Consider the following 16,544-nt stretch of genomic DNA (forward strand, 5'->3'; position numbering starts at 1 on the left):
TTAAAAGCTATTATCCTACTTAAGAGAGAGTATTTATGAAAGTCAAGACAGGTTGCTAGCAGAGAAATGAAGGCAGGGTCCTAATTCAATAGGACTTGTGTCCTGGTAAGAAGAGGAAGTCACACTGGGATGCACTGCACAGGGAAAAGGCCAATTGGGGATACATAGAGAAGCAGCTATCTGCAGGCCAAGGAGAGAGACCTCAGGAGAAATCAAATCGGCTGGCATCTTGTCTTGGATTTCTATACCTAGAACTGTGAGAAAATTAATTTCTGTTCTTAAGCGATGCAGTCTGTGGTATTTTGTTTTGACAGCCCTCAAAGATTTGCCTTTTGAAGAGAAGTGGCAGACTCCTGGGAGCCATAATTCACGTTTCACAAGTGGTTCAATTTTACTTGTAGTTCTTAAACCGGAGAGCGATTCCCGTTTTTCTCGACCAAAAGGTCAGGGGCAAAAAGTAAACAGTAGAAATCTACAGGATAACAAAAAACAGGACCGCGAGCCAGGGATTCACGCAACACGACTAGTTCTTGTCTCAGTGCAAAGGATGCATGCTTCGGCGAGGGCTGTTAAGGGCACTTTTACGGAGAAGGGAGTAGAGATAATTCCAAGTGGAGGTGCAATTAGAGAAACAGGACACTGAGAATAATCAATTTTGAAATCCCCAGTCACAGTCAGAAACTCTACAACGCTGATGCCCCAAACGTCCCCACTTCCTCCCATAGTACTCCGCCCTTCGACCAACCAACTGAGCATGCGCTGATGCCAGCGCGCATGCGTAGACTCGGATCCAATCGGAATTCCAAACCTGGGACGGACTGGCTAGCCTCGGCGTGGGGAGGAGTCTCCGAACTAGATAATGGATATGATTGGCCGGCCTCGGGGTCCACATTCTTTTATGGGCGGGTCCTCGCCCTGGAGCCACGTCTAGTAAAGTGTTCGCCTAATTTGGGAAGTGCCCGGCCCTGGAGGGGCGTGGAGCTTAGAGTGGTCCCTTGCGCGCCTGCGCTGAGCTCCGGGACCGGGCGTGTTCCTGTTCGGGTGCCGGTTTTGCACTGATCAAGAGTGCATCTCTTGCCACCCAAGTGCGTCCTACGGCCATTCTACGTCCCCTCTGTTAGAGGCTGCCCTCTGCGGTGAGTGTGTGTGTGGCACTGCACCAGGGTTTGCTTCTCTGCCTGGCCGGAAAGGTGCTGAACCCTCCCCAGTCCCCTGCCCCGCCCTGTCCCATCCTCCTCCCGGCACCCGGACCTCTGATGCTCAGTCTCAAGCCCAGGTCAAACTGGAGGGTGGCAGCTGCAGGGTTCTTTCCTTCCACCTCTTTGCCTTCCTGCCATCGCCCACGTGCTTTGTTTTCGTTGGGTACAGAACATGTCCAAGTCTCTGAAAAAGTTGGTGGAGGAGAGCCGGGAGAAGAACCAGCCGGAAGTGGACATGAGTGACCGGGGCATCTCTAACATGTTGGATATCAACGGCTTGTGTAAGTTCTTGGGCAGGCCCTTTCTCTGGATGAATTGGAAGGGGTTTAAGTTTGCCAGGTAACTGCTGCTCTTGGCAGGAGAGATTATGAAGGTTTAGATCCCCACTCTCTGTAAACAGCACTTGTCCAAGGGAACTTCACTCAGAAAGTTTGCAATCAGTTGTTCTGTTCCATCTAGAAAACGAACATGAGAATATAGGATCAGAATCACATAAGACAGTTCCTGCAATGTCTCATCCGTGGTTTGTGTGGATATATGGCATATGGGTGGATTTGCCACACAGTTTATATAACAGCCACTTGAGCTTTTGAATTGGAAATCATTTTTAAATCACTCTTCCATTCTCCTAATATAGTCTTTGTGAACAAATGGCACACATAAGTTACATGATTAATAAGAATTCTTGTGCCTGGAATATATGTATATATATATTTTACTTTATCCATTTTGTTATTTGTTCTTTTTCGGTTATATCTGACAGTGGGTGTATTTTGACATATTATACATACATGAAGTATAACTTCCCATTCTTGTGGTTGTACATGTTGTGGAGTTACACTGGTTGTGTAATCATATATGAACATAGTACCTGGAATATTTTAAACATTTCTTGAGTCATTACCTATTTCTGGGTCTTTATTCTCCTAATTTGGTTCATGCTTTTTTTTTTTTTATTCCTCATTCGCTCTAGTGATGTCTTCCTAACTTATCATCTTGCCTTACTGTTTTGCTTTCAGTGTTATTTTCCTTAAAATCAGGAATTGTAAATGCAAATACCTAACAGTGAGGGTAGTCCTGAAGTCCATAATTTGTATCCATCTGAATGGGGCAACTGCTGCACCTGCTACTCAGATCTCAACAGTTTTCACTGTGTGAGGTTATTAGTTCAGTGTTGGCAGATTTTTTTTTAAGAATACAAGAATCCATTTTTAAAATATGAAAATTTAAATATGAAATCTCTCAATTTTTAAGTATTAGCAACTAAGTCAAATATTTGAGCAAAGAAAACACTTCTTCAGGCTGAATGTGCCTACAGTTTCAACCTTCTCCTTTAAATTCTGTTGGTTCTCCATTAGTGACAGTAGTGCTCCAAATTTCTTGGTGTGACATACTTGAAAGGCCTTGGCCTTTCTGAATTGGACCACAGTCTTATCCCATCCGTGCATCTGGCATCCCAGCACTGAACTGAGCACAGTGCTCCTGAAGCAGAATATACCCCATCAGATCTTTGTTCCTTTGAATGTGTTGTTTTCCCTCCTTACACTCTTCCTTACCTGAAATCTTTTTATCCTATCAAGAGTCAGCTCAGTTATCACAGCCTATGCAAAGCCTTCTCTGTCTGCATAGTTCCTCTAGTCACTATGTCCTCTATCAATTTGGACATGCCTTGCTTCATAAATTATTACATGGGATTATAATTTCTTTTCTTCTTTTGAACTCTAAAAGTCTTTCTTCCCCACTGGGAGATTGAGAGGACTAAAGGTTTGCAATGTTTATGTTTGTGTTCTTTACAATGGTGCCTGGAACACAGTAAGTGTTTGAAAGTACTTTATAAGTAAAAGAATGATAGATTAGGCCAGTGAATTTAGGAGATCCATTCCAGTATGTTATAAGAAACAGAAGGAGGATGAATTTAGGAGATCCATTCCAGGATGTTATAAGAAACAGAAGGAGACCCTCAAAGATGTTGAATAGCTTGCTAGGCATGGAGAAAGTAGAGTCAGGTTTACTGAAATGAATGATTTGTGCCTGGGACATAGATTAGGGTTGATGCTATTGATACATCTTGGCAAAAGGAAAGGGGGCAGAAAGTAGATGACTTGAATTTGATGACCGTTATGAAAATATGCCATTGATTTTGGTCTTGCCTAGTTAGCATCCCATCCTTCTTGCCATGTGTTGGTTTTCTGCAGAAGAATGGATTCTTGGTATCAGCTGCAGAGCAGGTTTCTCTGGTACTGAATTGACAGCTGAGGATCTGGATAATGCCCCATGCAGCCCCTGCCCAGCTCTGCTGTGGTGATGATCATCACTGAAGACACTGTTGCTGTAAAGAAAGAAGATGGTAAACGGAAAACAAGTGGCTCAGCACAGCTATATCCTGGCCCCCAGCTTTCTGCCCTGCAGTGCCCCTTTTTCTCGCAGGGTTGAATAGAGAGTTAGCTTTCAGCAAAGCAGCTTTGTGCTCCCCAGCTTTTGAAGAGGAGACTTCATGTAATATTTACAAGCGGGGAGTGAGGCTGAGCTATTTCAGTTCAGCTCCATTATCTCTTTGAAGCCTTGGCTTTTATTCAGAAGAAAAGATAGACACTTGCTTCCTAAAAAAGATGTTTCCGGTATAACACTGGGTGGTGAAAAACAAGGTGGTTCTTCAGCTTTCCCCAAAAAGTCACTCAGGAAAAGCCCTGGCATTTCCTGGGAACTTTAGTAGGAGTGAATTTGGAGATCCCACCTCCTCTGGTTTCTGTAGCATTGGCCCAAGGAAGTGGCTACCTGCTGTTCACTCCCTGACTTCTGGACTCCTCAGAGCCTGGAGAGTTCCAGAATGCTCTGCAGAAGCCCATTTCTTCTGGGGCTCATTTATCAGCTGTGCAGACAATCCTTAGTATATACCTACCATGTTAGTCAGTTTTGTGTCCCTGTGACCAAAAGACCTGACAAGAACAACTTGGAGAAGGGAAAGATTATTTGCCTCATGGGTCCAGAGGTTTAGTCTGTGGGTGGCCAAGTCCATACCTCTAGGCTCAAGGTGAGGCAGCAAGTTATGGCAGAAGGACATGGTGAAGGGATGTTGCTCCCTCCATAGCAGCTAGGAAGCAGAGAAAGGGAAAAGGGTCCCCAAGGAAGATGCACCCTTTCAGGGCACACCCCCAGTGACCCACTTCCTCTAGTTATTCCTTAATTGTCTACAGTTGTCACCCCATCAGTCCATGTAGTCGAGGATGGAATCATCATCCAATCATTTCACCTCTGAATATTCTGGCATTCACAGGAGCTTTTGGAGGATACCTCAAATCCAGACCATAACACTTGTATTAAAATATTCAACATGGTTAAAGTGTCATGTAAGAATTCCCACATTCCTTTATTTGTACAATTTTAACTGTAGCTGTAAAGTTTTACATATTAGTACCTGATTAAACACAGGGAACAATTAACATGGATGTACAGATAATGTCTGTTTCTTGCATTTCCAGCTTTTCTTTTACTGCCTTGACTTTGTTTAATTTCTCAAAAGATAAAAAAAAATATTTGGTTTTGAAGATAAGAATGAAGGTTTTGTATTTCTTTGAAGCATATGAAATGCCTGGCTTTCTCCTTTTGAGAGTTGAGTCTTATAAATACAGTACTGTACTTCCTCGCAGACAGACGTTTTGAGGAGTTTAAGTACCAAAAGTTTTTTGATGGGGAAAACAGCTTGGGCTGGAGACAGGCATCAGACCATTCTACTGTTTTCTACCTTCCCAGCCCAGTTCTAGGGGTGCTCAAGTCCTACCCTGAGAGGTCGTGGGGTTGGGTAGGCTGGGTTCAAATTCTGTACATACTACTGTGTAACCTTAGAGAAGCTACTCAATCCTTTTGAGCCTCAGGTTCCTCATTGTCAGGTGGGGATTAAGTAGTCATTTTGTAGGACTAATTTAGTGTTAAATGCTGCAATGCACATTCAATGTTACCTATTAATATGAGTATCCACATAAAGGCCATAAACCCCAGATGTAACCAGGCCTAGCATAGTCAATTGCCTGAACCAGGAATTAAACTTGGTTAATTAGACTGGGTAAAGAATTGCATCATATGTTGGTGTTTTTGATGTTGCTTATCAGAATATGGATTGTTGGGCACTTTTGCCTTGAGTTCTAATTGATTTAGATAGCTATTTTGTTTTTGCAATTTTTCTAATTCTATTTTCCATCATTTTTTTTAATCGGCATGTAATCTACATGTACACACTGTCCTTAACCACTATGTCCTATGGTCCTATTATTGGATGCCTATAAAAACAAATTGAAGTACTGGGGTTGTGGCTCAGCGGTAGAGCATTCACCTCGAATGTGTGATGCCCTGGGTTCGATCTTCAGCACCACATAAAAATAAATAAATAAAGATTGCGTCCATCTACAACTAAAAAATAAATATTAAAAAAAAAAACCCCAATTGAGCAATTTTTATAGGCGTCCTGTATATAGGACTATGAGACATAATGGGTTACAGTTTCCAAACAATTTATCCATATTGTTCTTTTTATTAAAGAGATTTCACTGTGCCTACCCGCTTCACCTGGCTGATAAAGTTGCTTTCCAGGGCTCCTGTAATCAGCTTCCATAGAGGCAGAGTCCCAGCAGTAGACAGGGGAACTTTTTTTTTTTTTTCCAATTCTTTTATTTAAATATTTTATGGCTTTTTAATATCTTCAGGGTTATTGCCCTCTCAATGGCCAGGCTTTTATCAGTTTCTTTTCTTTTTTTTTTCAGGTTAGATTAAACTGTCTTTCAGATAAATCTTTCAAAAGAAAAAATAACTGCAGTTGAGGGAGTGGTCTTTGTAAAGAAGCATGCAAAATAATTGATACATATAATCAGGAGTGAACAGGAGGTGCTGTTTCAAAACCTCTTTCAACCTGGAAGTGGCCCTCAGTGTTAGGGAGCACGTTGTCAGTGCAGACTTTTCTTGGCAAGCAAAAGATGAAAGAGTTGGGAAGAGCATGTGATTTTAGCCATAGTCTTTATTAAAATCATTTATCCCCCGTAAGTTGTGTGTGCACGCCAGCCTTTGTTTTGACACATGCCATACCTGGATACCTCTTTTCCCTTTTTTCTGCTAACCTCCTTAGTCCTTGTCAGTCAATGCTTGTTGAAAGAATTAATAACTTGTCTATACACATGTCTCCATTCCCGCATTACCCCTTTTGGAAAGCTGTCCTAGTTTTCTAAATTTTAACTCAAACAACCCAAAACCCAACTTCTCTCTTCTCTCTCTCTCTCTCTCTCTCTTTCAGGTACCAGGGATTGAACTCAGGCACGCTTAACGACTGAGCCACATCCTCAGCCCTTTTTATGGTTTATATTTTATTTTGAGATAGTGTCTCGCCAAGTTGCTTACGACCTCCCTAAGTTGCTGAGGTTGGCTTTGAACTTGTGATCCTCCTGCCCCTGCCTTCCAAGCTGCTGGGATTACAGGCGTGTGCCACCACACCTGGCATAAGTATCCCTTATGTTTCTTCTAGACCTGGCAAGTTGCTTAGAAGTTTTTTAAAGGAAGACTGTTAATGCTTTTGGTTAAGAGACTTAAATCAGCTATGTTAAAAAACATTGCAAGGAAGAAGGAACATAAACCCTGTTCCCTCTTATTAGGTTTTTTTCCTCCTGAACTTTCCAGAGGAAAACTAGTTTGTAACTATCAAGAACATGATAGAACTGTCAAATCTGTCAAATGTTTTTGACTTTAGTACAGGGTAAAAAAATTACAATGTTTCATTAATATGGGAAATAAAGACCAAGAAAAACTGTGCAACTTAACTAATAATTACATTTTCTTTTTTTTTTTTTAAATTTTTTATTGTGGGTTGTTCAAAACATTACAAATTTCTTGACATATCATATTCCACACTTTGATTCAAGTGGGTTATGAACTCCCACCTTCACCCCATACACAGATTGCAGAATCACATCAGTTACACATCCATTGATTTACAAATTGCCATACTAGTGTCTGTTGTGCTCCGCTGCCTTTCCCATCCTCCCCCCTCCCCCCTCCCCACCTCTCCCCTCCCCTCCCCTCCTCTCTCTCTACCTCCTCCACTGTATAACCCTGAGGGTCTCCTTCCATTACCATGCAATTTCCCTTCTCTCTCCCTTTCCCTCCCACCTCTCATCCCTGTTAAATGTTAATCTTCTCCTGCTCTTCCTCCCTACTCTGTTCTTAGTTACTTTCCTTATATCAAAGAAGACATTTGGCATTTGTTTTTTAGGGATTGGCTAGCTTCACTTAGCATAATCTGCTCTAATGCCATCCATTTCCCTGTAAATTCTATGATTTTGTCATTTTTTAATGCAGAGTAATACTCCATTGTGTATAAATGCCACATTTTTTTATAATTACATATATATAAAATATAATTTTATAATTACATTTTCTACTTTTTTTTTCATATCTTGGCTATGACGTATTATTTTGTAAGCAGTTCTTTTTGTTTGTTTGTTTCTAGCTGTGTGACCTTGAGCAAGTCACCCAACTTCTCCATGGCTCCAGTTTTTTTTTTTTTTTTTTTAATCTATAAAATGAGAATAAAGAGTACCTACCTTTATTGAGAGGGCACTCTATACTAAGAATACCTACCTAGTAGACCATCCGACACATATTAGTCCAATATTTGCTATCATTATTTAAAAACTGTTTTATCTGTGATTGTGTAAAAAAAAATACAAAACAGTTTCTCTTTATGTCTTGGAAATCTTGGTGATGGATGGTCTTTGGCAACTTGTCTCAGTGTCTCAACCCCAGGGCACCCATTGCCTTATTCATCATCTGAGTCACAATCCCTGGAAGTTGGATGTGTTGCCAGGAGCAGGAGAAACAAGTACCGCCTCGCTCTGGCAGGTTCAGAGCCCTGACTGTCCAGGAATGGGTGAGGGGTCAGCTGGCATTTCACAGGACTCAAGTTGTGATATGTTGCAACTTTAGCTCTGTTGAGAAGGATGGACTTGCATTAAAAATAATCAGCAATTTTTTCAACTGTTAATTAAACACCATAAGTCAAGTAAGAGAGACTTATTGAATGTATTTTCTTTTCATGATGGGCACGTCCAAGCTGAGTCCCTCTAGGCGTTTTCTCTATATTGAATTTTAAATTATTCAACAGTAATATTTGCTGTGTTAAGAAAATTGTGTTCATTAGATGATAAAAGTTGTAAGATTTTCGTCTTTAAGAAGCCATGACACCTACTGTTTTGCCACTGTAACCAACTCTTAATTGTGAGACTCGATGCTGGATTTGGCATGGGTGGTGACTGAAAGGTATACCCTGTATCCTCTTTTCAAAAATCTACATGGACCTGGTTGGAAAAAAGCCAGAAGATAACAAAGACACACTGTTACAGAGCAAATTCTAGAGATGAGTTCTTGTCTTCTAAAGGCCTTAACTTCTTTGACTAGCAAGTTTACACAGGTTGGTTGGTTCATTTTGTGTTTTTCAAAGCAGAAGAGCAAAGCTAAGTCTGAGGAACAGTCCTTGTAGATCTAGTATCTGACCGGCAGGGGTCAGTGTTGCACCTCCGTGTTTAGCTGGCAAGTTCCTGAGACCAAATGCACCATCCTGCCTGCCACCTCTGCAGTTGCTTCTTCTGCCTCTTTCTTCAGTACAAATGTAGACTCTCTTAAGGTCTATCATCCATGTACCTCCCTGGGAGAGAAACCTCACTGTGTTATGGTCAATCTGGTCCAGAGCATCTTTACTGTTGGCGTGTTTCACAGCTGCCTGGCACAAGGCTAATGAGTGGAGGGCTGCTCCAAAGGAAAGAGATGGCAGGCCTGGCGTGGTGGAATGCCTGTAATCCCAGGGACTCTGGAGGCTGAGGCAGGAGGATTGCAAGTTCAAGTCCAACCTCAGCGACTTACTGAGGCTCTGCCTCAAAATTAAAAATAAAAAGGGATAGGGATGTGGCTTACTGGTTAAGTGCCCCTGGATTCAATCCCCAGTAGCAAAAAAAAAAAAAAAAAAAAAAAAATGAGAACATGTGGAATGGAACTTACAGTGTCCCCTTAGACAGATTTCCTCAGTGCATGATGCTTAATCATGTAAAACAATATTTTGGATTTGAAGTATCTGAAGTGTTTCTATATCCAGAAAGGAAGATGATAGTTAAACATTCCCTACTTCATTAAGTCCCCAGGGCTGCCATAATAAAATACTACCAACTGAGTGGCTTAAACAGCATAAGTATATTTTCTCACCGGAGGGCCAGGGAGGTGCCAGCAGTGATGGTTTCTACCAATACCTTCTCCCTGGCTGGTGATTGGCGGTCTTCCCCTTCCTCCTCACGGGGACTTTCCCCTGTGCAGGTGTGTCCTTGGCGACTGTGATTTCTCTGTGTGTCTAGCTTCTTCTCCCAAGGCTGGCAGTGTGGATTAGGGTGCATCCCGAGGGCCTCCTTTCAACCTAATCAACTCTTCAGAGGCCCTACCTTTAGATACAGTTGTAGACTGAGGTACAGGGGTTGGGGCTTCAACATAGAAATTTGGGGGGCCTCCATTCAGCCCATATATCTGCATTGGAGGTGCCCACAGATACATCCCAAGAGCCCCACCATGGTAAGTGCTTTTCACATCATCCCCTCACCCTTGGTCTTGCCTGTGCTAGGTGAGCGCGCTCTCTCTCTGCAGGCTCTTCCTCCAGCCCACAAATCACTTTTTAAATGTCTTTTTTCCTTTTTGCCTTGTATTGAAATATTGGTCACAATTTTGGTATGTTTTCAGGGCATAGTTTTTGATAATTGGATTTCATTATCAATGAGGATGTTATTCTGCATCTTATTTTCTTAGATAATAAATTCATGGAGTTGGCATTGATATTTTTATGTTTTTTTAATAATGAAATTAGTTTTCCTTAACTTTCAGAAGGGACCTTGGTTCTGCATATCCTTTCTCACTTTCTCCTCTGTGGTTTTTATGTAGTTTTGGTACCAGGGATTGAACCCAGGGTTGCTCTAACCACTGAACCACATCCCCAGCCCTTTTTCGTTTTTATTTTGAGACAAGGTCTTGTTAAGTTGCTTAGGACCTCACTAAGTTGTCGAGGCTGTCTTTGAACTTGTGATCCTCCTGCCTCAGCCTCCTAAGTGCCTGGGGTTACAGGCATGTGCCTCCACATCTGGAAGTTTTCATGTAGTTTTAAGAAATATAGCAGCTGGGCTTTCAGATGACCTGGCTCATTCTCCTCCCCACCTTTATGGGCCTGTGTTGGGCTCTATTATTTCTTCTTTCTTTAGTTTAGATTCTAGGGCTGGTGCTGGGAGGGAGTCCTCAGCAGTCAGTTTCCAGGTTACAGGGGTTAGACATTTATGCCAGTCCCCTGATCTGCAGTGCATAAGCCCTTGCTAATTCTAGCTGCTCTTCTCAAATCCGTCTTTCTCTTTTGGGGTTCTCTGTCTCAGGATTGTTGGATGCCCTTCTGTTTCTCTCTTTTCACCATGGATGTTGTTATCATGTGGTCTTGTGGCTATTGGTGTTTTGTACCTACCTGCTTATATTTGGAGTTTGTAGGGATGCTTTATCCCTTAGTTTTGAGGTACTGTGAAGTTTTGATTGCTATCCAATGACTATTTTTATGTGGAGACTCAAGATTCTCAGATGTGTCTTCATGCCGCTGCCAGCTTCCCAGAATGCCATGTTGTTTTTAACCTAGCGGACGAAGGAGTTGGTCTTGAAGTTCTTTCTGCTACAGGCACCTGTGTCTTCTGGCCTGAGTTTTGGGATCCTGAGTTCTCTCAAAGCCCACCGCCTCTTCTACAACACAGGCGTGGTCTTTGCTGAGTTTTCTGAGGATTTCACTATTAGCAGTGAAATAGAGATTACATAAAGGACTAAGCCACACACAAAAGAGACCCATGGAAAGGGGACTTGAATAAAAACAGGGTTTTCCTCTCACATCAGACTTCAGAGTAGGTGTTCCAGGTCAGTGGACATTGTTGCCCTGTGGCACTCAGGGACCTTGACTGCTTTCCATTCTTTTCTTTGTGCTATGGGGGACATTGTCCTCATCTGCTTGCTCAGAGCTGGGTGAGTGGCACTTGGAGATTGTAGCTCATTAAGTGACTGGACAGTGGAGCGTCAGTTTGGAAGTGGCCCAGGTCACCTGCTGCAGATTCTCTTGCTAAGCATTCACCATGCAGATAATGGTTTAGTTTATGTTTTGCACCAATTCTGTAGTCCCTATTTCTCTAGTTATTTTTTATGGTCTGAAGCTTATAGTCTGGAATGTTCCTCAAAAAGGGTCAAGAGAATAATATCCCCAGAGTTCTTGCACATTGATGATAGATACAATTTGTGCCCTTTTTACTTGAAAGTCAGTTTTATTGGATATAAAGATTCACAGTTTCTTTCCTGGAGTGTTGCAGATATGTTATTTTGTTTTCTTCTGGCAAAAAAAAAAATGTTGCTGTTTATAAGTCTAATGATAATCCAATTTTACTGTGTAAACTGCTGCTCTTTTTCATAGATGCTGAGATTTTTTTAAACTGCAAGTCCAATGGTATTAGTTTCCTGAGGCTGCTGTAAAAAACTACTACAATCTTAGTGACTTAACACATCAGAAATATATTTATTCACCGTTTTGGAAGCCAGAAGTATAAAATCAAGGTGCCAGCAAGATCACACTCCTTGCAGAGGCTTTCAGGGAAAGTTGATCCTTGCTTGTGGAGGGGAGCCTGGACAGTGTCCTCTGCACTGGGCAGCCCCACATCCAGCTAAAACTTTTCTACCAGTCAAGAAAGGAAAACTGGTGTGGGTGGACAAGGGAAGTGTTCAGTTCTCTCACTCCTCTTTCTGAGTGCCAACTTTTTTGACTTGGAGACCTGGGATCTCTATCAAAGGAGAGACTCATATTGTTCTAATCATTCTTACTTGTTTCTTCCAGTTTATCCAAAGAGATCTACAGAGAGTAGCAGTTTAGAACATGAGTTTTGGAGGGCTGGCCCTTATTAATTATCCCAGCCTTGCAGTTTATTAATCATGTGTCTTTAGAAGACTTAGCATCTTTGTGGTTCAATTTTTCTCCTTGGTAAAATGGGGAGACTGTGGTTCTCCTCAAATGAAGGTTAATGTGTATGAATGATCACAATGATCCATAATTAGGAAATTTTATGTTTGGTACACTGATATGTAGTCTGTTTTCTGGATCACATAGTGGGGCTCTGGTGAGGCAGGAGATTTGGGGGTAAAGAGTCAAATGTGCCTGTGGAGTGAAGATCTGATGAGGGTTTGTGGGTGCCGTGAGTGGCCTGTTTTTTTCTCTGGGTAACGTGTGCTGAAGGCAGGTGGGATAGATTGTCATAGGATCGTGGGAAAAGACCATGTGCAGAAGAGATCTGAGGAGGCTCCACAGCTGGCCAGAAGGAGCATACGCTTGTTAGACTCTGGGTGCAGTTGACCATGAATGTTAATCCAAGTACTAGTTACAGGATTGGAGAAGGCAGCAGTTGGAGGGCAGGATTAGGGATGACATAGTGAGAAAAGCTAAAAGCCAAGGTTAGAGACAGTGGATGAGCTGCCCAAAAGACCAGATCATGTCTGGGTGTTGGTGAGACCAGGTGGCACACGGTGGTCCTCAGATATTTAGTGACTATGGAAGGACATACAGCTCTCCAAGCTCTGAGAACCATGTGGCTTTTGGGCAGGTGGCAGATCTAGGATTGTACCTCCTCCTGCCTTATCTGAAGGGGACTTGCCTTTGTCACGGACTCCTGGGCAGCTTCAGGTAGGATGCAGGGAGGAAGAAGGAGGTGGAGGCAGAGAGCAGCCACTCAGGGGAGCGGATTGAGGAAGCAGAGAGCCTCAGAAGGTGGCATGTCATCTGCAGGGATGCATGGGAGCTGAGAACACACCGTGGTGTCCGAAGTGGACTATTGCACTAAGCAATAGTGCCCGAGTCTTATCTTTGGCACAAAAATGAACCTACAACTTAAACTCCTTTTTGTCTTTTGGATACCATGGAATGGCATGCCTTTAGCATCCAGTTAGCACATTGTGGATGCCACCAGGGGCATATTTGTTTGCCCGGTAAAGCAGTGTCACAATTACCCTGTTTCTTGTTTGAAAATGACTTTCAAGGATTCCCTTTGCTTCTCACCTCTGAAACCATGACCGAGTTACTGAACCTGCCAGGGCCTCTTTTTTTTCTCTTCCTCTAAATTTGGGAAAGAGGCAGGTAATACAGATACTACCCTATAGAGTTATCAAGAGGAAAAGACGAGTTAATAAAGTTCTTTGAACTGCACAGCTGCATGTGAGCATTAGCTATCATAGTTATTATTTCAGAACAGTCTATTGAAGTACCAAGTAAGATAGAAGTCTTGGTCCCTTCTCTCATTTACTTGTTGCATAGAATCAAGTAATTGAATCCAGCCTTTCATTTTAAACATGAGGAGTTTGTGTTCTAGGGAAAAAAAACAAAAAAACACCCAGTGATTTTTCTCAGGATCTTGCTGCATTAACAATGTGGGTCTCAAAACTGCTGTGAACTGCACATTCTTTGCTTTGAGTCACTTTATGTAACTGTCATATTTTATTCACAATAGAAAGTAATTTTCTGTTCAGGTTTATACCATTTTTACTATGCTAGGAGTTAATACTGTCTTATAAAGAATAGTCCAACCAGATGTGAATATTGTTTTCAAAGTTCAAAAGTAATAAACTATTAAGATTTAGAATCAGGAAACTATGATTGTAGTCTCAGTTCTGACCCTAGTATACTATGGAACATTGGAAAAAATAACTTTGCCATCCTGGATCATCTGTAAAATGAGGATTTTATTTTCTTAGATTTTAAGGGTGCTGTGGTTTGAATGTGTTCCCTAAAGTTAATGCCTGAGACACTTTATCCTCAGTTCAGCAGCCATAGGAGATGGAGCCTAATAAAAGGTAGTCAGGCTCTGAGGACTCTGCCTTCGTGAAGGGATTAATGCTATTATCTCTCAGGAGGAGCAGGTTGTTACAAAAGTGAATTTAGTCCTCTTTTGTTCTTTTTGCTTTCACTGTCTCTTGCCTTTCTGCTTTCTGCCATGGGATAATGCAGTCAGAAGCCTTAGCCAGGTGCAGGCCCCATGACTTTTGACTTTCCAGCCTCCAGAACTGTTAAGAAGTAAAATGCTTTTTGTTTTAAACTTCTGAGTTTGTAGTATTTTGTTGTAATAATGCAAAGTGGACTAAGACATTGAATTCCTTTGGCTCTGGCACTCTACAATTATAATTTGCAAAAATGCATATATTATATGTTCATAAAATATGTTAGAAAAGTTAGTAGATATGAACAAGTGAACAAAAGGAAAACAGAAGGAGGAGGAGGAGGAGGAGGAGGAGGAGGAGGAGGAGGAGGAGAAAGTAGTAGTAGCAGTAGGTATGTAGGTAGGCAGATGTAGAATTAATTGACTTTGGTTCTTAAAGATTTTCTTAGTCATGAAAAACTTTCAAGCATTTCCCTTTTAATGAGAGTTTTAGCTCAGTTTTTTAAATAGTATTCATATTCTGCATATTAGTAAGGATTCTTCAGAGAGCTAAAGCCAGTGGGCTACATAGAGATGCATACATATATATAGGGGCAATGTTTTATAAGAATTGGCTCATGTGACTACGATGGTCAGGAAGTTCCATTATCTGCCATCTACAAGTTGGACAACTAGGTGACTTGGTAGCATAATTCAGTCCTATGCCAAAGGCCTGAGAACTGAAGAAAGTGGAAGTAATGTGGGTTGCTGATGTAATTCCTAAGGTCTGAAGGCCTGAGAACTAGAAACTCTGAGGTCCGTGGAGCAGAAGATCATCTGCATTTCAGTTCCAAAGGAGAGAATTCACCCTTCCTCTGCCTTTTTGTTTTGTTCTGGACCTCAGCACATTGGATGTTGCCTCCTACATTGGTGAGGGTAGATCTTTCTTACTTTATTAGTCTCTTTCCAAAGCACCTCACAGAGATACCCAGACATACTTTTTTGCTAGACATCTGGACATCCCTTAGTCCAGTCAAGTTGACACAAAAAATTAACCATTGCATTCTGTATTGCACCTAGTATTTTATTTTAACCCTTTATTACAGAGTAAGATTATTGAGGGCAGGAACCATCTCTCTTTCACATTCCATCACTGTCATACCTACTAAGTTCAGTGTCTTGCAAAGTAGTTGTAATTAACTGAGTTTTGTAATATTATTCTGCTTAAACATAGACAGGAATTAATGACTGTGTATCTTAGGAAGTATGGTTTTTCTTTGTATGTTTTCCCAAAGGAAAAACATGAAATGATGTGTTTGGGCAGGAATGATGTGGGCTGTACGTTTTTTTTTTTTAAGTTACTGGGTATTGAATTCAGGGGCACTCAACCACTGAGCCACATCCCCAACCCTATTTTGTATTTTATTTACAGACAGGATCTCACTGAGTTGCTTCACGAACCTTGCTAAGGTGCTGAGGCTGACTTTGAACTTGCAGTCCTCCTGCCTCAGCCTCCTTAGTTGCTGGGATTACAGGTGTGCACTATCTCACCCAGCTGGGGTCTACATTTTTAATAACATTGCTTCATATCCCAGTGGACTCAAAGCCCCCAGTTTGTCACCAGCTCATGGAGGGTTCTCAATACATGTGATTTTTCTGCTTTTATGTATAGAAAAAGGTATTACATTATTGTCACGTGTGGTAAATTGCTTTTTTGTTTAATGAAGGGGGAGTTAATTGTGGTGAGTAGATTCTTTATCTGTAAATAGTAGAAGTCACTCAAGTGACCAATTTTTTTGAAAACACTACTAAAGAGTTTCCAACCCTGCACAGTTGTGAAATAAAGAAAAACCTTTATACCACACTGAATTCTTAAAAAAATTCTGAATTATGAATAAAATTCAAAAGGAATGCTTTTCCGCTTCTGGGTGTGTTGATGAATATGATATTAGCATTATATCTTGTTACCAAACATTTTATTGTCTGTCTTCATTTTAATATACTGTCAGAACCTGCATATTTAAGATGATCTGAATGTGTATCCTACTACCAAGGGTGAAATAATTTCAGCCAGGCGACACAGGCAGGCATCTTAATCACGCATCATGAAGATGCAAAATCTAAATTGCTTAGCATTGCTTCATGGTGCTGACATCTGACCAGCACCCACATTCCTGGGCCATCAATGAATCAGGGCCATTTAAGGCTATCTCTGTTTCTAGCCCACCTGCGAGCCAAAATGGAAAAGCCATTTGGACTATCCTTACAGTAAGTTCAGATTAATTCTTCTTTGTAGTCCTCAACTTTGGGTGGATTTTAATTAACACAGGGGCCTCTAGGTGCAAATCCAGAGGGTAATACTCACCAT

The 16,544-nt window shown here is 41.5% G+C and overlaps 1 protein-coding gene across 3 annotated transcripts in view; it reads left to right on the forward strand.

Moving 5' to 3' along the window:
• Positions 1 to 937: 937 nt before the first annotated feature.
• Positions 938 to 16,544, forward strand: part of Rsu1 (Ras suppressor protein 1) — a 186,641-nt gene continuing 171,034 nt past the window's right edge. The window contains exons 1-2 of one of the 3 annotated variants that reach the window (XM_058572307.1): positions 938 to 1,136; positions 1,369 to 1,480. In XM_058572307.1, the coding sequence (XP_058428290.1) occupies positions 1,372 to 1,480 (109 nt within the window). In that variant the 5' untranslated portion in view covers positions 938 to 1,136; positions 1,369 to 1,371. The remainder of the gene's footprint in view (positions 1,137 to 1,368; positions 1,481 to 16,544) is intronic. The other 2 variants (XM_046423029.2, XM_046423028.2) reach the window with 2 other exon arrangements.

Source organism: Marmota monax, unplaced genomic scaffold, assembly GCF_021218885.2.
Source record: "Marmota monax isolate L192 unplaced genomic scaffold, Marmota_monax_Labrador192_F-V1.1 WCK01_AAM20220418_F8-fsc00098, whole genome shotgun sequence".
Classification (NCBI taxonomy): domain Eukaryota; kingdom Metazoa; phylum Chordata; class Mammalia; order Rodentia; family Sciuridae; genus Marmota; species Marmota monax.